The sequence below is a fragment of the Phascolarctos cinereus genome, unplaced genomic scaffold (assembly GCF_003287225.1).
Source record: "Phascolarctos cinereus isolate Bilbo 61053 unplaced genomic scaffold, phaCin_HiC Scaffold_9;HRSCAF=440, whole genome shotgun sequence".
Classification (NCBI taxonomy): domain Eukaryota; kingdom Metazoa; phylum Chordata; class Mammalia; order Diprotodontia; family Phascolarctidae; genus Phascolarctos; species Phascolarctos cinereus.
In genome coordinates this window covers 130,277,218-130,296,936 of record NW_027556402.1, presented here as the reverse complement: position 1 = coordinate 130,296,936, position 19,719 = coordinate 130,277,218, and the positions used below count along the sequence as shown (strand labels likewise).

The 19,719-nt window shown below is 34.1% G+C and overlaps 1 protein-coding gene across 2 annotated transcripts in view; it reads right to left on the bottom strand.

Annotated features, from left to right (window-relative positions):
• Positions 1–1,781: 1,781 nt before the first annotated feature.
• The window catches only part of SCLT1 (sodium channel and clathrin linker 1), a 254,552-nt gene continuing 236,614 nt past the window's right edge, over positions 1,782–19,719 (bottom strand). For both annotated transcript variants that reach the window (XM_020974031.2, XM_020974034.2), the window contains 3 exons: positions 10,531–10,609; positions 8,602–8,697; positions 1,782–4,775 (listed from right to left, as the gene is read on the bottom strand). In XM_020974031.2, coding sequence (XP_020829690.1) covers positions 4,713–4,775; positions 8,602–8,697; positions 10,531–10,609 — 238 coding nt within the window. In that variant the 3' untranslated portion in view covers positions 1,782–4,712. The remainder of the gene's footprint in view (positions 4,776–8,601; positions 8,698–10,530; positions 10,610–19,719) is intronic.

The window sequence follows — 19,719 nt, the reverse complement described above, 5'->3', positions numbered from 1 at the left end:
CCACCAATTGGGGAATAGCTAAACAAATTATGGTACATGAATATAATGGAATATTACTGTGTTGTAGGAAATGATATGTGTAATAAATAAGAAAAGCATGGAAAGATCTATATGAAATGATACAAAGTGAAGCTGAAGCAAGAAAACAGTATACTAGGTAGCTACAAAATGTAAATGAAAAGAGTAACTAGACAGTATGAAATCAAAAGTAAACATCAAAAAATTATAAACTCAAACAGGATTTGAATAAAGAGATATGAGAAGATACCTCCAACTTAACCATTTATGGAGGAAGGAGGTCCACAGGTATTCTATTGTGCATGTTTTTGAACTTTTTCAATGTACTGGTCAGTTGTGCTATTTTTTTTTTTCTCAAAAAAAAATCCTACTTTTATATGGTAGAGCTCTTGGGGAGAAGGAGAGAAAGGAGTACTTGAGATAACCATGCTGATGTAAGAAACAGAAAATATCAATAAAAATATTTAACAAAAATGTTTACATTGGTTAAACTTCTGAGAGGCAGTTTGGCAAAGCAGCTTTAAGGCTGACCCTGGAGTTAGGAAAATGAATTCAAGTTATACTCTGAAATCCTAGATAACTTCTCAGCATCTCAAGCAACTTTCTTATATTTATAAGTGTAGAAGACTTGCTGATCTGCATTGGTAGAAGAGATTTGCTATATATATCACTGAAATCATGGGTCACACTAAACTCTAATCTCCCCCCTTCCTCCCCTAAAGAAACACAACAAACTTATGAAGCAATATATTCTGTGTCTATATCCTTTCTTTCATGTGTATTGCTTTTCATCATAAAAATTTGAATAAGACAGATTGAGTTTTTTCAAATGCATACTATATATTTGGTTTTCATCCTTCTAGTTTTCTATTAATTTTGACCTTTCCTGTAACATTGATGGTTTAACTATACACAGACAATTCAGAAATGACTTCCACATCAGTAATAAACTGCTTCCTGGCTATTAAAAGATAATTACTTTAATTTTTTGTTATGTTGTTAGTGGCTCACCATATCTACTGACTTCTATTTCTTTTTTTAAAGCATGAGTGATATATGGACATGAGGTTTCTGTATATTGTACAGTCTTTTGGCTTCTCATTCCTTACATCTATGTTATATTTTTTTCATTATATTTCTTACCATCTACACATACTATAACAATTGTATTGAAATCACCAGGTATCAAAATATTTTTATTTAATTTGGAAGATCTTATCAAGTTCTCAGAAGAATTTCTTTACCTCATTCTCTGTAGATATTGATGTGTAAGCTGCAATAATTTTCACTAATACTTCTCATGAGTACTATAATATGAGATGTCCAAATGTGCCATGAAATATTTCCTGTTGCCTCTGGAAATGACAAAACTAATTCTGTCAGTTTCTTTGCCTCTCCATAATGATACTGCGAGCCATTCTTTCATTTTGCTATAACCTTTTTTTTCTTTTGGATTAATTCATATCACGAATGCCAAGATAAATACAAGTCAGTTCTTTCAGTTATATGTCCTTTATAAGTAGTTAATTCAAATAAAATGTTGAACTAGATGTAGCTACACAACATAGCAGGATGTCTGCTTGTGAAATGATCACAATGGTGCTGATGTCTGGGGTAAAATGGGTATTTATGGCCAAGTTGTTGGCTATTATATATTACATATCTGTTGTTATTGTTTATTACTGTTACAAATAACAATAGTTTCCAAAGTACTTTCACATACATAATCCTATGTGTTCACTGAAATAATTCTAGTAGGTAGATAGAGAGGGCAATTATTACCTTTATTTTTCAGATGAATGAATAGATGAAAAAGCATTTATTAAGTGCTTATTACTAGCACTGTACTAAGATGAGGAATACAAACAGAAAAGCAGAGACAGTTCCTACTCTCAAGGAGCTCACATTTTATTGGAGAAGACATCATATATAGGTGGTTTCAGTTGCGAGTCAGATGGAAATGGCCCATGGTTTTTAGGGTACAGCAAAGCAGATGGTAATGCATCTTCTTTAATGTCATTTCCACTGATTAATAAGCCACATCCAGTTCTGATGCTGAACCATTTGACAGTGTCAAGGACTTTGGTGACAAGAACATTCTTTTATGGATCTTCAGTAGATGTGGCTGTCAAGGAGGCAGCGCCTTACAGCAGCTGTTTGTTGATGGCAGTTTGTCAGTAGCGTGATGTGGTGGTTTAGCTTGCCTGAATGTGCTTCTGACTCTCTGGACTTGGTACCATGACTCAGCTGCCTTCTCATCTCGAAACATCCCTCTTCCATCCCAGTTCCCTTCTCATATTTTAGGAGTCTCTATTTTGGGGCTAGGCTTGGCAATGCTTCCTTCCCCTCCTCGGCTATGTTTTTGATTTTTCACCCAATTTTTCAGTTTCTTTTGATGTGTTTTTTTCTCTTATTAGAAAATAAGCTCCTAGAGCACAGACACTTTTTTTTTTGCTTCTATTTATATATTAAGCACTTAGCACAGTTCTGGCACATAACAAGTGTTATCTGTCTGCCTGTCTGCCTGCCCGATGTGTTTCCCATCTCTTTCAGAGTGCCCGTTTGCTTCAGCTATACAGGTCTTGTCTGCCCTGCAGGTAGAGGGAGGTCTGATGTTGATAAATATGGCTGGCCCTTCTCCACAGGTGTTGCTTCACTGGATGATGTCTGTGCTGTAGGAGGTTCAGAAAAGTTAAGTGACTTTTCAAGGTCGCAGGTCACAAAGTTCTTGGGGGGAGGGAAGAGAAGAAGGATCTAAGACTCAGTTCTAGGATTTCTGACTTGCAGGCCAATATTCTTTCTAATTCATCACCCAGCTTACCAGGATGAAACAACTTATCAATCCACAAACATTTATTAAGTACTTACATGTGCCAAGAAGCAGCAACTCTAATGCTAACTGCCACAAATGCTATAAATCCCAATAGGTCTGTAAGGACAGAGGCTATGAGTACGTCTCTGTATGGCATCTTTGATTTAATTTTTTAAAATTGTCAAATATATAGATAAGATAGCTAGCTAGATAGATAACAATCATTGTCAAATGTGAATTTAGAAAAATGGCTCACCAGTGACTTGCTAGTAAGGAGAAAAAATGTGTCACAGTTCAAAATTAGATTTTACAGTAAAACATAGGAATTGTTTTCCCACTGTTTCTTGGCCTGACAGCACGTGATGTTTGTGAAATGTACATATTACTGCCAACATTTGATGGATGGCATATAGATAAATAAGATATTTCATACTTAGTGTAGAAATATCATGTGGCTTCAGGAGGGAGATTATTCAGAAGTCTGCTGGTTATTCTGATCTGATTATTCATATATAGAGGAAAAGGAGGGAATCATATCTTCTTTCTTCATTGAGGGAGACACAATAAAGTAACATGAATAAATAAAATGAACTATTTGTGTGTCTCCATTTCATTTTCATTTCATTTCCTTTTTCTCTCTCCTGTTAGTATCCTCATCGTCTCCTCTTTCTGAAAGGAGTATACAAAATAAATGTTATTGTGAGAATAAAAGCAGAATTTATGATTTCAAAACAAGTTTTTAGAAATACCAATAGGGAAAACAGGCATCAGAAGGGTGAAAACTAAGAAGAAAAGAAAGACAGCATATCTGGATTTAGAATTCAAACTCCCAATCCAAAACTTAGACCAATGTCAGGTTTTGTGAATGGTTTAGGCATGTTCTTTCTGTTACATCGAGTAGGCAATCTAATTTCTCTTATGACATTTTATGCCAATCCATTTTCAGAGTTATAAGGCCAAAGTGATTGATTTAAAGGATTCAGAATGCTTATTTTGTTTAGATACAAAATATAACCTAAGATCTATGAAAACTGAAGTGATATAGCAATATCAATTCTGGTGTCTCACTGTATAACTTGCAGTGTTACCAAACTGCAAATGAAAATGTATGAACTTTCAGAAATATAGTAACCAGGAAGTACTTCGATAAAAACAGAATCCTAGAACAATTACAAAGTAGTAAATGGAATAAGAAATGCAAAGGTTTTAAATATCAACATAACTGAAATTTAAACGATTAAGTCATTTTAGAACATGAGCTCAATTGATCACTATTCCTTTGGATAACAGTCACAAATCCTAAAAATCCCAAGGCAAGTCCTAGAAATACCAGAAATGAGTCAGAACTATAACAAAATTATCCCAATTACATATCAAGATGTATGACAGCATCATTTTAGAAAAAGGAAAATTTATTACAATTCGAAGAGTTCACTATAGAAAATGGACATTTAGGAAATATGAAAATTGATTAGAAGTTATGATCAGTTGTGAAGTCCAGAAATTCTTGAAGGTAGAAGTATTAAGCTTCTAGCATTTTCTCAATATCATTTTTTCATGATTAGAGTTATAAATAACACTTTGGATTTTTAGAGGGGAAAAAGGCAAGTAAACAAATATACAGTTTCATGAAATGAATGAACTCTTCTGAGATGGCTTTATTCTCCACTGAAGTTCATTAGGGGACTATGTTTTTGTAGTCTATTTCCTTTACTTACTGTGAAGATGTCACTGTTTGGCTTTCCCATCCCCCCAAATAGGAAACTGCTTATGTACAATGACACAAGCCTAAGCATATGCTTCAGGCTTTCCCATTCCAATATACAGCTACTCTGACAGCTTTCCCAACTCTAAAAGGATGTGAATGAACGATGGCATATTTTTAAATATTTTCCAGATCCATCATGGAGGCTGCTTTTCTTCTCTGTACTGTAATCACACTGAGCTGCAATTAAAACAAACAATCAGTAAGCTGTTCTTTTTTTCCAATGAAAGTTTTAGTTTAGCAGAATAACAGAAAAGAAAATGGACCAAAGACTTAAGAGTCAATATCTATTAAGGTCTTTTGTTAGAAGTCTTATATTCCATGGCTTTAGAATGTGAAATGTTTTATAAATTAGAGAAACACTTCTCAAAAGTAAGAAGTCATTCAATAATGAAGGGTGATACACCATGAACCTCAAAAACATAGATTACAACAAATGACCTAAACTACCTAGACTACAAACTAAATATGAGTAAAAAATGTGGGGCTATTATTGAAAGGGCTAATATGATCCTTTGCTATGTCAATAAGACTCCAGGATGTTAAACAATCCTTTAAACCTTCCAATCTATCAACTGCAAGTTCTTTATTCAGGATATTATGTCTAAGTTTTTTTTTTTTAAGAGGAATATAGAATATCTGGAATTGAGTGTTCAGGAAAAAAAATACACATGTATATATGTCTGGGAAAAGGAATATAAAAATGAAAGGACCTAGATTTTTTAATGCAGAAAAAGACTTAATTTAGTTGTTTCCAAGGAAGCACTATTATTATAAAGAAGATATAGATAAACTACTTTTTATCCTTACCAGTAGTACTAATAAGCTTAAGCTGTTAAGTTTCAAGAAAACCAAACCTTACTCTCATAGACTAGGATTTTGATAGAACAATATAAAGACTTCTACAAGGAAAATGTTGGAATTTTTAGTTCTGGACATTTGAAGAGAAATAACAGTATTGCCATGGGGCAGGAAATAAAATTAATATGACCATTTTATTCTATAAGTTAGTAGAGAGGCAGAGTAGTATAGTGGAAAGAACGTGACTTTGAATCAAGAGACCTGAATTTGAATTCAAATTCTAACATTTGTGACTATGTGCAACTTACTTAATTTTTATGAAACATAGTTTTCTCATTTGTAATTCTTACACTACCATACTCTTAAGAGAGTTAATCTAAGGAAAAATACATAAATATGATTTATTACAATGATTTTTCTAGTATATCCTTTTCCCATAGAATTGAAGATAACAGTGCTAAATAGGTTATCTTTTTTCAACACAGTCCTTAGACTCACAGAATCTCAGAACTGGAAACAGCCATCTGGTCCACACCATCTCAGAATAAATATGCATTAGACATAGCAGACAAGTGGTCATCCAATCTTTGCTGGAGGACCTCCAGTAATGGGGAAGCTATTTAAGAAGTTAGGATAGTAATTCAGGTACCAACCTTTATTGTAAGCCACTCCATAATGAAAGTAAACGATTCTTTAAACTGTAGGAACTTTTATAATGTGACAAGAATGACAAGGAACAAAGTTTTATTTACTTCTACTCCAAGGAAAAGCATTATGTAAGAAATGGCCCAAGAAAAGGAATCCACAGAAAATACTGACGACTTCTTAGGTATGGATTTATATCTTCCAAGAACCAGTACAAATTACAAAATATGTAACTTAGTTTTTGAAACTTATTTATTTACTTTTGACTATTATACTCCATCATACCCTGATAATTACTGAGCTTATGACAACGAACTACCCAACACTGATCCTGTTAATTCATTAATAAGCATTTAAGATCTAAGTGCCAAGAATGATACAAAAAAAGAAAAAAATGTCTGACAGTGAAGAGTTTGCATTCTAATGCCAGGGACAATGTAAAAAATTAATTGCATGGAAGATAAATACAGAATAGATGGAGGTAAATCTGAGAAGAGAAGGTATTAACAATTGAGGGAAAAGGGAAAGATCTTTTTCAGAAGGTGAATTTGAGCTGAGTCTCAAGGGGAGTCAGGGAAAGTAACAGAAATAGGAGAAGGGGCCAAAAATTCCAGTCATGGAGAACAACTGACACAAAGCAAAGAGATGGGATATGGAGTCATAACACACACAAATAGGCCAGTGTGGCTGGATCACAGATTGTGTGATGGGGAGTAAAACATAAGATGATAAAGGAAAAAACCAAGTTATAAAAATCTTTAAATGTCAAACAGGAGACCATAGTTGATATTAGAGGTGATAGGAAGCCACTGGAATTCACTGAGCAGAGGGGTGACTTGGACAGAAGTACATTTTAGAAAAATAATCTTGATAGCTAAGTGGAATATAGATAGATTGCAGTGAGGAGACACTTGAGGCTAGGACGCCTATTGTGATTATCCAGGGGAGAAATGAAGAGGACCTGTAGCATGGTGGGTTGCTGAGTGCAGACAAGAAGGCATACATGAGGCTATATTGTGAAGGTAAAAACAATAAATTTTGGCAACAAATTGGATATATGTGGTGAGTAAGAGTGAGAAGATGAGTATGACATCAAAATTGCAAGCATGGCCAACTAGGAAGATGGTGGTGTCTTCAACAATGATATGAAAGTTTGGAAGAGGGGAAGGTTTGGTGCATGGGTGGGGAACCTGTGGCCTCAATGCCACCTGTGGCCCCCTAGGTCCTTAAGTGCAGTCCTCTGAATCCAAACTTCACAGAAGGAATCCTTTGGGGGATTCCCTACACCTTGTTTAGGGGAAAAGATAAGGAGTTTTGTTTTGGACGGGCTAATTTTAAAATATCTACAGGATATCAAGTGATAGATATACAAAAGACAATTGTTGATGCATGACAGGCTTAGAAGAGACTCTAGGGATGGATACAGAGATTGAGAATCATCTAAACAGAGATGATAATTTAACCCATGGAAGATGATGACATGACCAAATGAAAAAGTATCAAGGGAAAAGAGAAGAGGGCCTAGGAGAGAGCCAATGGCCTAGAGTTACTTGGCATAGAATGAATGAAGAACTATCTAAGGAGCGAAAGAAGGAGCAGTTGGACAGATAGGAGAACTAGGAGAGAGTAAAGTCATGAAAACCATGAGGGCTTAAAGTGTCCCAGATGAGAAAATGATCAATGGTATCAAATGCTGTAGAGAGATTAAGAAAGATGAAGACTGAGAAAAGGCCATTAGATTTAGCTATTAAGAGATCACTGGTACCTTTGGAAAGGGCAATTTCAGTTGAATGATAAGTCTAGAAGTTAGACTGTGGAAGTTTTAGAAGAGAATAAGAGGAGAGGAAGTGGAGACATTAAGTGTAGACAGCTGTCTCAAGGAGTTTAGCCATGAAGGAGAGGAGAGATATAAGATGAGAGCTAGCAGAAATGATAGTTATCAAGTAAGGGTTTTGAAATTAATTCCTAAAATCTTGGCTACTATCTATCACAGGGGAATGTCACTTAGATATCTACTTCAAAACAAATGTTGTCCTGTAGATGAAATTACTTAATTTGTAATGGTCTCTGAGATTTCCTAATCATGTTTCTATCATCTCAGTGATTACTTTAAGTGTATTTGTATATCTAGAACAAATGAAGTTGCCCTTCTGAAGGCCATTTTTTCCCTACTTTAAAAAGAACAAAACCAACAAAATATTAACACATGTTATTGAGATATTTTTAAAATTACCTAATCTTAAGTTTTTACATGTGATAGCTTCACACTTTAGGTTAGAAGACATTCCAATTTCATAGTCACTCAAATGTTAGCTTCTGTAGACAACTCATATTATCTATTATAGAATATGTGTTTGGAACAAATAATCTGAAATGTTCCAAAATTCTTTATTTCTCCAAGTCAGTCCACTAGTTTTCAGTGTCAATTAAGGTGCCTAATTTTAATTAGTTTAAGCAAATAAAAAAACACTTCTTCTCTAGGAATTTTTAAACCGTTTTTCTTATTCTTGTCCCACTTAGACTACTGTATTCATCTAACAGTAATGAACTTATTCTCTACCTGCTGAGAGGCTGAAGCTGCTCTTTGTTCTGCCTGACTCAGGCGTCTTTGAAGTCTGTTGGTTTTTTCTTGATGTTCCATAATTATCTTTTCATTCTGTTTTAGGGAAATAATGTCATAGAAACATAGATTTTGTTAACACATTCCAACGTAAAATAGAGAAGCCTTAAAGCAGTCTGAGTTTCAGTGATGCTGAATTTGGACACTTCTATTTGCAAAAAAGCAAAAAAACAACACAATGTAGTTTTCATACATTAGGATCAGTTTTAAAGTAATATTCTAACTGCATAATTCTTTTTCTATACATAGCAACCTTCCAAGAAAGCAAGTTTTAATATTAAAAGCAAATTAGTAATAAGTGTAATCTGAAAGGTTGACAAATAAGAAAATTACTTCTAATTCTTATTTTGTTAACCTTGAATGCATGCTTTTAAATCCTTGTCAAAAACAAAGGGACTTCACCATAATTTATGTGCAACAGATAGAAGATATTTATTCTAGAAATCCTGACCGAAATATTCAGCATTTCCTTAAATGAATACTCATCAAACTAGGAATGAGAACAAGCCTCATGCCTTACAAGGTTATGTGGCAGCAGAGGGAGGTTTTAGTGTGTTCCTTCAACACTCTTTGCTAGGCAAAATGACTATATTTTAAGGCCAATTAAGTCATTTGGCAAAATAGTTTCAAATGACTCATGGAATACTATATTTTTGACCAGTTCAAAGAATCTATTGAGTTTTTTTACATTAATCCTTATATTTAGGAATGATATACCTGATGGTAGTAAGTGCTTGCCGCCTGAAGAAGCATTAATATAATGGACTATGGAGACAAATCATTCTAATAATTCTTCCTGGATCTGCTGGATTTTAAGTTTGGCCTAATGAGTCTATGCCAAGCTGCATTAATCCTGTATAGCATTTTTTGCCTTATATTCACATACTTTTTAAAAAAAATTAAATGTTGTTTTCCTAAATGAATCACCTGGATCTTATTTGGGTTGAGTAGAAGAACTAGATTTTATTCTTTAATTTTAGTTCCCAAAGAGAAGAGAATAAGGAAGGGATTAGACCCTATGCCTAAGGAATTTGGAGCTTGAATCAGCTCACTTCTATCAATTAAAAGAAATCAAGAAATTTGATGAAACAATAGCATAATTTACATCACTAGTAAGAGTGAATGTCATGTCTAATATATTAAATATTGATATGACAATGCTGTACACTTAAATAGAATCCATCCCTAAGCAACTTGAGCATTCGAGTTCTAAAAAGAACAGGTGTCCTAAATACACATTCACTAAATTTCCATTAGTACTTTCTGTAAGTTTTTCTGATTTACTTTGCTCCACAGTAAGAACATCAAAAGCAACACTAAAATACCCTAAAACATTTTATTTAGCTTCAATCATCATTCAGAAATTGCCTATTTAATTTTTGTACTATTCCGAAGGACTCTCAGATAAGCAAAAAATCCCATCCCAACTTCACATATTAAAAAAAACAAAGTACACTTTATTTAAAATTTTTGCAACCATGGACAAGTAGATTTTAATCACAAATTCTGTACTTTCAATGTTGTTATGGAATAAAACAAAATTTGGAAGAGTCATTAAAAAAATAATCTTAGGCATGCATAGGGAGGATTAAATGTTCCTTACAATGTTCTCTGAATCATGATAAACTGGAATGCTTAATTTTATCATTTATATTTCAAGAACAAATTTAAATTTTATAGCATATACATTCTAGCAAATGTAAATAAGATGGTGGACTTTTCCAATTCTGTTTTGTTCCCATAATGAGCATTTATATCTTTATGGGCATTTGCAAGCACATAATTCATTTGAACTTGGCTCAAGTAAAACTCTATAGCATGAATATTGAACTATAAAAGAAGTATCTCCCAGAAGAGTCATTATCTTACCTCAACTACCTTTTCATTTGCTGTTTCCAGCTGAGAAAGCAATTCTTGGGTATGAAGTTTCTGTCGATTCAGCTCACTTCTATCAATCAAAAGAAATAAAGAAATTTGATTAATATAATCATTCAATACATAAAGAAATTGAGCATTATACTAAGTCACTGGTAGGTAAAAACTGATTGCTCATCACAAGAAGTTCTTTATGACACTAAATTAAAAGAGATGCTCTCATTTTATAATGGTATACACACACACACAAACATACACATGATATGTTTGTGTTAAAAGCCATAATTGTTTTGTCAGTATTTTTCTCCTAGGAGATTATTAGTATTCCTTTTCATCATTATGTTTCAATTATATGTGCTTTTTAAATGCTTCATTAGACTACATGTTTGTTAGGGACAGAAATCATATCCTTTATTTATTTTGAAGGTTAGATTAGAATTTGATTATACTATCCTTTAGCAGCTGTGCAGCCCTTTGGCTGAATCCAAACTTCACAGAACAAATCCTTTTATTAAGGGGGTTTGTTCTGTGAAGTTTGGATTCAGTCAAAGAGCCACACTTGAGGATCTAAAGGGCCACATGTGGCCTTAAGGCTGCAGGTTCCCCACCCCTGCTTTAGCCCAAAGCAGACATTCAGAGCACATAAAATCTCTATCTGTAGATCTATATGTATGTCTCTATCTATCTACCTATACACACACACATCCTCATATATATATACACACACATATTAATGGAATCGTTAGAATAACCTTTAAACATCAAAAAATGGCAAAAACTCAAGTTTATAAGTTTGTACTATTAAAATAGGTACCACATCAAAATTGTTCCTGTAAAAGGTATCTTCAGACCAATATATCACATCATTTTAACTATAATGGCAAGTTACTTACTGCCTGGCAGAGACATATATGTAACTTTAAATGTCTATTTATACTAGCTTAAAAAAAAGCAAAAATTATTTGACTTATCTTAAATTGAAGTAAAGGCTTATTTTACAAACTACTTAGAAAAATTTATATCTAAAGTGTTCAGCTAGTCAGGAAAAGTATTTTGACTGATGATCACACTGACCAGTACTATGGCACTTACAACTTTGGCTGTTACTCTTTTATAGTTTGACATAACAAGATGAATGAACATAGTTTGGAAAAGTTCATGGAATTTAGAAGTTAAGAAACCATAAGAGATCATCTAGTCTTGTATCTTCAGTTTTAAAGATAAGGAAACTGATGCCTAGAGAAGTTAAATGACTTGCCCAAAGTCACAAACGTAGTAATTATTTAAGCCAACTGTGAACCCATGTTTGATGACTTGAGATTGAGTGCTTTTTTAGTGTTCATTTGATGCAACCTGCAACTGTTCTATCAACATAATGAAGGATATAGATTTTATGAGAAGCAACTGGAGGAAAGGCTGTTTACCCAGATAACTTTTTAATTATGGCATTACAGATGAAATGGAATTAGGTCCAAGAGATGACCTTGCATCATTCTTTGGTCAACAGAAATCACCTTTAGGGGCAGCTAGGTGGCACAGTGGATAGAGTACCAGCCCTGGACTCAGGAAGGCCCATTCAAATCTGGCCTCAGACACTTGATGCTTACTAGCTATAGGACCCTGGGCAAGTCACTTAACCCCATTTCCTAGCCAAAAAACAAACAAACAAACAAAATTTAAAAAAAAAGAAATAACCTTGCTGGGAAACCAGAAAATTTACTCTAATGTTGGCAATGCTACAAAGCTGTTGGAATGTAAAAGTGAGATGACAGTATTTCTTTCTTCAATGGATCTCTGAATTCGTTGGTATCAAAACTCTACTGGTATAGATGACAACCCAATACCTTTCCATTTTGTATAATTCCTATTTATACCCTTCCTTAAATTCTCCACAGAAAATTTGTTCAGTATGTTTAAAGTCTTCCTTTATGGTCTTTTATTGTTTTGTGGATACCATTGCAATGCTGGGACAGCCTATCTGTTAACTCTCACCCTTACAATATGACTGGCCTACCTCCTTTACCGTCACACATGTCCTTGCTAATATTTTTTTACTTTTTAAAAAAAATATAATTTTTTAAAAATTAAGAAAAATGTATTTTATTTCCCTCTCACCTCCCCCATACCTATTGGGAAAAAAAAAAGAAAATAAAAACCCTTATAACAGATACATATTGGTGAGCAAAACAAATACCTTTGGTGGTTCTATTTAGAAATACATGCCTCCTTCTGTGCTTTAAGTCCATAATTTCTCTGTCAGAAAGTGGCTAGTGGGGCAGCTAGGTGGCACAGTGGATATAGCATGGGTCCTGCAGTCAAGAGGACCTGAGTTCAAATGTGACCTTAGACACTTACTAGCTGTGTGAACCTGGACAGGTAGGTCACTTAACCCCAACTGCCTCAAAAAAAAAAAGTGACTAGAATAAATCTCTTTGGTCATCTGGGATTGTGGTTGGTCATTGTGTTGATCAGAATTTTTATGTCTTTCAAAGTTGATTTTTTTAAAGTGTTATTTTTACACACAAATTGTTCTCCTGGTTCAGTTCACTTTATTCTCCTTTATAAAAGCCTTCTCAGGTTTCTCTGACACTATAACCTTCATGATTTCCTATGGCACAACATTCTATTATATTCACATATCATAATTTGTTTAGCCATGCCCCAAATGATAAGCACCCCTTCAGTTTCTAGTTCTTTGCCACTACAAGAAGAACTATAATTATAAAGATTTGTAAATATTTTTGTACATATGAGTCCCTTTCCTCTTTCTCTGATCTCTTGGGGTATGGGCCTACTCAGGGTATTGCTGGTTCAAAGGTATGCACAGTTTAGTTGCTTTCCAGAGTGGCTGAACCAATTCAAAGCTAGACCAACTGTGTTAGTATTCTCATCTTCTCAAAGCTCCTCTAAGAATTATCATTTTTATTTTTTATTATTTTTACCAATATGATAGGTGTGAGGTGGAACCTGAGTTGCTTTAAATTGCTTTTCTCTGATTATTAGTGATTTGGTGCATTTTCATTTGGTTGTTAATAGCTCAGGTTTCTTCCTCTGGAAATTGCCTTTTCATACGTTTTGACCATTTATCAATTGGAAAATGGCTCTTATTCTCATAGATCTGAATCAGTTTCTTATATATCTCAGAAATGAGGCCATTATCAGAAATCTACTGCAAAGGGTTTTTTTTCAGGTTAAGTGATATCACCCTTTACATCTAAGTTATATGACAACAACAATAACAATATCACCTATATGGTGCTTTAAAGTTTATAAAGCCCTTAAGGATATTATCTCATTAGATATTCACAAAACCTCTGGGAGGTAGATGCTATTATTATTATTCCCATTTTACAGATGAGGAAACTATGGCAGGTAGAAGTTAAATGACTTGCCCCAGGGTTACACTAAGGCAGGATTCGAAATCAGGTCTTACTATGAGTACAACACTCTTTTCATTGTACCACCTATTTGTTTAGTTAGATGCATCAATTTTGAGCTTATTTTATTTTATGGGGGTGTCAAATGTGTCAAACTGCTTTCTAGTTTTCCCAGCAGATTCTTTCTGAGTAGTGCATTTTTATCTCAGTAGTGGGGGTCTTTGGATTTATCAACACTAGGCTACTGTATTCATTTGCTTCTGTATGTTGTTTATCTAATCTAGTCTAACAATTGACATCTATTTTTTAATCAGTACTAAGTCATTTTGATTATTTACTTTGTAGTATAGCTGGAGATTTGGTACTGCTAATTCTTTTCTTTTTCACTTTTTTTTAATTTCCCCTAAGGTTTTTTGACCTTTTGTTTCTCTAGATTAATTTCATTTTTTTTCTAACTTCACAAGAGAATATGTTAGTTTGACTGATATGGTAATGAAAAAGTGAATTGATTGAGGTAGCAATGTTATTTTTATTATATTGGCATGGCTTACCCTTGAGCATTTATCTAACATTTGTCTAATAATCTGGGTCTATTTTTATTACTATATGGAATGTTTAGGGGAGAAAATTAAACTAAAAATAAATTAACTTAAAAAAAGGAAATGATTGGGGCGGGGGGTAGGAAAAAAAAACTGGGAAGACTTAGATGAATTAATGCAAAGTTAAGTGAGCAAAACCAGGAGGTCATGTATTGCCTGTGAAAGACTTAAATCCTCTGATCAACAAAATGATTCAAGACAGTTCAGAAGGGGTAATAAAAATTGCTATCTACTCCCACAGATAGAACTGATGAAATCTGAGTGAAAATTGAAGTATAATTTCTCACTTTAATTATGTCTTACTTTTTTTTGTGTGTGTGACATTGTTAATATGCAAATGTATTTTTGCATGACTTCACATGTTTAATGGATATTGCTTGCCTTCTAATTTTGTTTGAGTGGGGCTGGAGGGAGGGAGACATTTAGGAACTCAAAATGTTAAAAAAAATTAAAAATAAACAATATTTCAAAGTAAAAAAAAAAGAATATTTAGTAGTTGCACTAACATAGCTTTTATGTGTATGTATCTGTAGATTGACTCCCAAGTATTTGTTGTTTTCCCCATTCAACTGTGAGCTCCCTGAGGGCAGGGAATGTTTTTTGTCTCTTCTGGTATCCCCAGTGCTTGGCACAGTGCCTGGCACATAGTAAGCACTTAATAAGTATTTACTTATTGAAATGATTACATATTCTATAGTTGTTATTTTTTCTGTAGTTATTTTGAATGGAAGTTCTCTTGCTATTTCTTCCTGTTGGGTTTTGTTTATCTTACAAAGAAATGCTGATAATTTGTGTGGATTTATTTTATATCCTGTAAGGTTGCTTAAAATAAGAGTTTCAATAAAATTTTAGTTGACTCTGTAGGATGTACTAAGTAAAACATATATTCAAAAAAGGATTTTTTCCCCTCTTTGCCTATACTTCCCCTCCCCCCTATTCTTTTCTTATTGCTATACTTAACATTTCTAGTACTGTATCAAGCAATAGTGGTAATAATAGATATCATATCCTTGCTTTACCCTTGATCTTATTGGAAAGGTCTTTAGTTCATTCTTATATCATATAATGCTGGCTCTCAGTACACACACACACACACACACACACACACACACACACACACATTACATATCAAGAAAAGGCTGATTTATTTCTTTTAGGGTTTTTGATGGAAATGTCTGATTTATTTTGCCCCAAAGAACTTTTTCTCCCTCTATTAATATAGCCACAGGATTTCTGTTGTTGCTAATATAGTCTTTTATTTGGACAGTTTTCCAAATATTGAACTAATCTTGCATTCCTGGTAAAAATTCAATCTGGTCATAGTGTATGATCTTTGTGATATATTGATATATAGCCTCTTTGATAATATTTTATTTCTGCATCATTATTCATTACAGATATTGGCCTAGAGTTTTCTTTCTCTATTTTGACTCTTGCTGTTTTAGGTAACAAGAACATATCTATATCACAAGAGGAATTTGTGGCAAGATCCCTTTTTTCCTAACAGTTTATGTAATATTGGATTTAATTGCTTTTTGAATGATTGATAGAATTCAAATGAACATACATGTGATCACAGGCTTTTTCCCATGGGAGTTCATTTATTGGGAGTTCAATTTCTTTTTCTGAGACTGAGTTATTTAAAAACTCCATTTTTTGTTCTGCCAACCAAAGCATTTTATGTTTTTGAACATATTCAATTAATTTTTCAGTTTTATTGGCACATAGCTGTGTAAAATAGTTATGAATAATTTATTTGATTTTTTCATTTGTTATGAATTATCATTAAAATTTTTTGATATTAGTAATTTTATTTTCTTTTTCAAATTATAAAATGGTTTATATATTTTAGTGGTTTAAAAATAGGTCCTCATGTTATTTATTAATTCAATGTTTGTTTTTTGCTTTCAGTTTTTTTTTTAATTTCTATTTTAATGTCCAATTATTTTTAAAATTACTGGTATACTATTTTTTTTAACGTGCATGTCCATTTCTTTGGTCTATTCTTTCTCTCTCTCTCTCTCTCTCTTTTTTCTGATGAAAGTTTTTAAATATATAAAATTTCCCACCAGGGCTGCTGTGGCTGCATCCTACAAATTTTGGTTTGTTGGTTCCTTATCATTATCTCAATGGCATTTTTTTCCCCTATGATTTGTTTTCTGGCCAATCAGTTCTTTAGGATTAAATTATTTCCTTTCAAATTAATTTTAGCCCTTTCTTTAGTGCTCCTTTATTGAATATAATTTTTTTGGACTGTGGTCAGTAAAAAAAAAAAGGATGTTTAATGTTTGTTTGCTGCATTTGTTTGTTTGTAAAGTTTTTATCCCCTAACACATGGTCAATTTTGTAAAGGGGTTATTCACAGCTAAAAAATATGTATACTCCTTGCTATTTCCAATCAATAATTGCTAGAGTTATATCTAATTTTTCTAAAATTCTGTTTAGGTCTTTAACTTCTAATTTATTTTTTGTCAATTTTGCTTAGGTTTTTTTGCTTTCAATTTTTTATTTTTTTTTAATTTCTATTTTAAAATTCAATTATTTTTAAAATTATTGGTGTTCTACTTTTTTTTTTTAATGTGCATGTCCACTTCTTTGGTCTGTTCTTTCTTTCTTAGGTTAAAATGGGAATACCAGAAGCCCTTATTTTTTTATTAGAGTTTTACTGTCTATTTCTCCTTGTATGTTATTTAGCTTTTCATTTAAATATGTAGATGCTGTCATTCAATGCATATGTTAAATTTTGATATTAATTCAATACCTATGTTATATTTTGGAACGTAATTTTCCTATTTATTTCTTTTAATTAAGTTGTTTTTGCTGCTTTCTTGTCTAAGATCATGGTTGAAAAACCCTGCTTTTATTGAGATCAGCTGAAGGATAATAAGATTTTACTTCTGTGTCTTACTTTAATTCTCTATAAATCTTTCTATTTCATCTCATAGGGGCAGTTAGATGGCTCAGTGGATAGTGTGCTGGGCCTGGAGTCAGGAACACTTGAGTGTAAATCCAGCCTCAGACACTTACTACCTAAGTGACCTTAAGCAAGTCACTTAATCACTATTTGCCTTTGAGGCAGCTAGGTAGCTCAGTGGAGAGAGCACTGGGCCTGGAGACAGGAAAGACTTGAGTTAAAAACTGGCCTCAGATACTTACTATCTGTGTGACCCTAGGCAAGTCACCTAACCTGTTGCCTTCATCCACTGAAGAAGGAAATGCAAACTACTCCAATATTCTTGCCAAGAAAACCTCATGGACAGTATAGTCCACGGGGTCATAAAGAATCAAACTAAATATTATTGGGTTCTGCATTCTAATTCACTGTTCCATCTTGTGGGTGAGTTTGTCTTATTCACAGTAACTGTGACGGTCAATTGCATATTTCTTTCCATCCTGTTCTCCAATATTTGTTCATCTTTACTCTCGTCCCTTTGACAAAAAAGAGAGTGATCAAAGAGGAGTGTGATCAGTATCAGTGCTCTATGCTTGATGTAATCTGCTTCCATTTCCCCCCCTTTTCTCTTCCCCTCACCCAGAATGTAATCTACATGTTCTAATCAATCCTTTCTTCCTTTGCCTTTCTTCATGATCCATACTTTGAGGTTAGAGTTTGTTTTGCTTATGATTAATCACTCCCTTATCATTTTCCTCTAATTCCATCCTTCTCCTCTCTTCATTTCAATACTCAACTTCACATGTGTGTGCGTGCAGGCATCCAATCCTCCTAGCAATTCAGATGAAAGTGAGGTTCAAATGACGTCTGTTCCCCCAATTCCTTATTCATTCTTTATAGAACCTACATGATGATTATTTGAGATAAGTTTCCCCACCCTCCTTCTTTTCTTCTCTTTATAACACTTCTTGTGTTCAAGTTTACATTGTCAATATGTACTATAACTACCCTTATAACTATCGTGTATCTTTCTGTTGTCTTCAGGGTTACATGCAATTTTGATTCTTCGGAGATTGTGATGTTTCATGATTTTAAGTATACAGGGGTCACTGGGAAAATAATGGTGTTAAATTATTGACTTTCTTGATAAGGAGCCACTTGGGCTCATTAAAATTGCTATATCCCAGAAGTGCTGTAGTTCCATTCTGTCCTCAAACCCTAGTTTCTGCTCCTCAGTGTTGTCTTCAATGCCTGTCCAATACATATATACATATATACATAGGTAGACAGATAGATAGATATATAGATATAGATATAGATAGGTAGATGGATTAATTCAATGTGCTACCTGCTTAACTGCATTTCATAATTTCGGGCATATACATCGTTCATCTACTTAGTTTTTCAAATGTGTACTACTAAAATCCTTGAGGGTAGGGGATATTTCATCTTTGTATCCCCAGAGCCTAGCATAGTGTCAGGCACATAGTAACTACTTTATATATGTATTTGTTGATTGAATTATTAGGTAATACATACACACACACACACATACTTTTAAGTAATCATAAGTAAATGATGAAGCCCTGCAATGTTCTGGGGCACAAAACAATCAGAAAATCTTACATCCTTAAGAAACTAGGGCAAAGGCCATTCTTAGGATGTAAGTTTTTCTGATTGTTTTATACCCCAGAACATTGCAGGGTTTCATCATTTACTCATGATTATTTAAAAGTATGTGTTTGTGGGTGGAGCCAAGATGGTGGAGTGAAAGCAGTGACTTGCTTGACCTCTCCCCCAAACCCCTCCAAATACTCATAAAAAATGGCTCCACACAAATTCTAAAGCAGCAGAAGCCACAAAAAGACAAATTGAAACAAAGTTCCAGCCCAAGACAACCTGGATGGTTGATCAGAAAGGTGTGTCATGCTGGGCTGGGGAGGAATGCAGTTCAGCCTGGGCAGGCCACAGCGAACCTGGAGTGAACCCAAACTCAGAAGACTAAATCACAGGCAGCTGTGGAGGTTTCCAGACTCCTCAATCCACAAACGCCAAAGACAACTTAGAAGGTCAGTGGGAAAAGTCTGTTTCTGCCGGGGTGAGAGAGAAGCTCAGGATCCCAGCCCCATTCCCTGAGGTTGGCCCCGGGGCAGCAGCTCCCTCCTGAGCTTCTGGCCCACAGACTGAGGGGGAATCGAGAGGCTGATCAGAGCAGGATTGCAGGCATCTCTCTGCTGGTACAGGATTCTCTTGCTTTGCCTGTGCTTGGATCTGGGTCACAGTCCTGGGGCAAGGAGGAATGCTGGCATGGTGG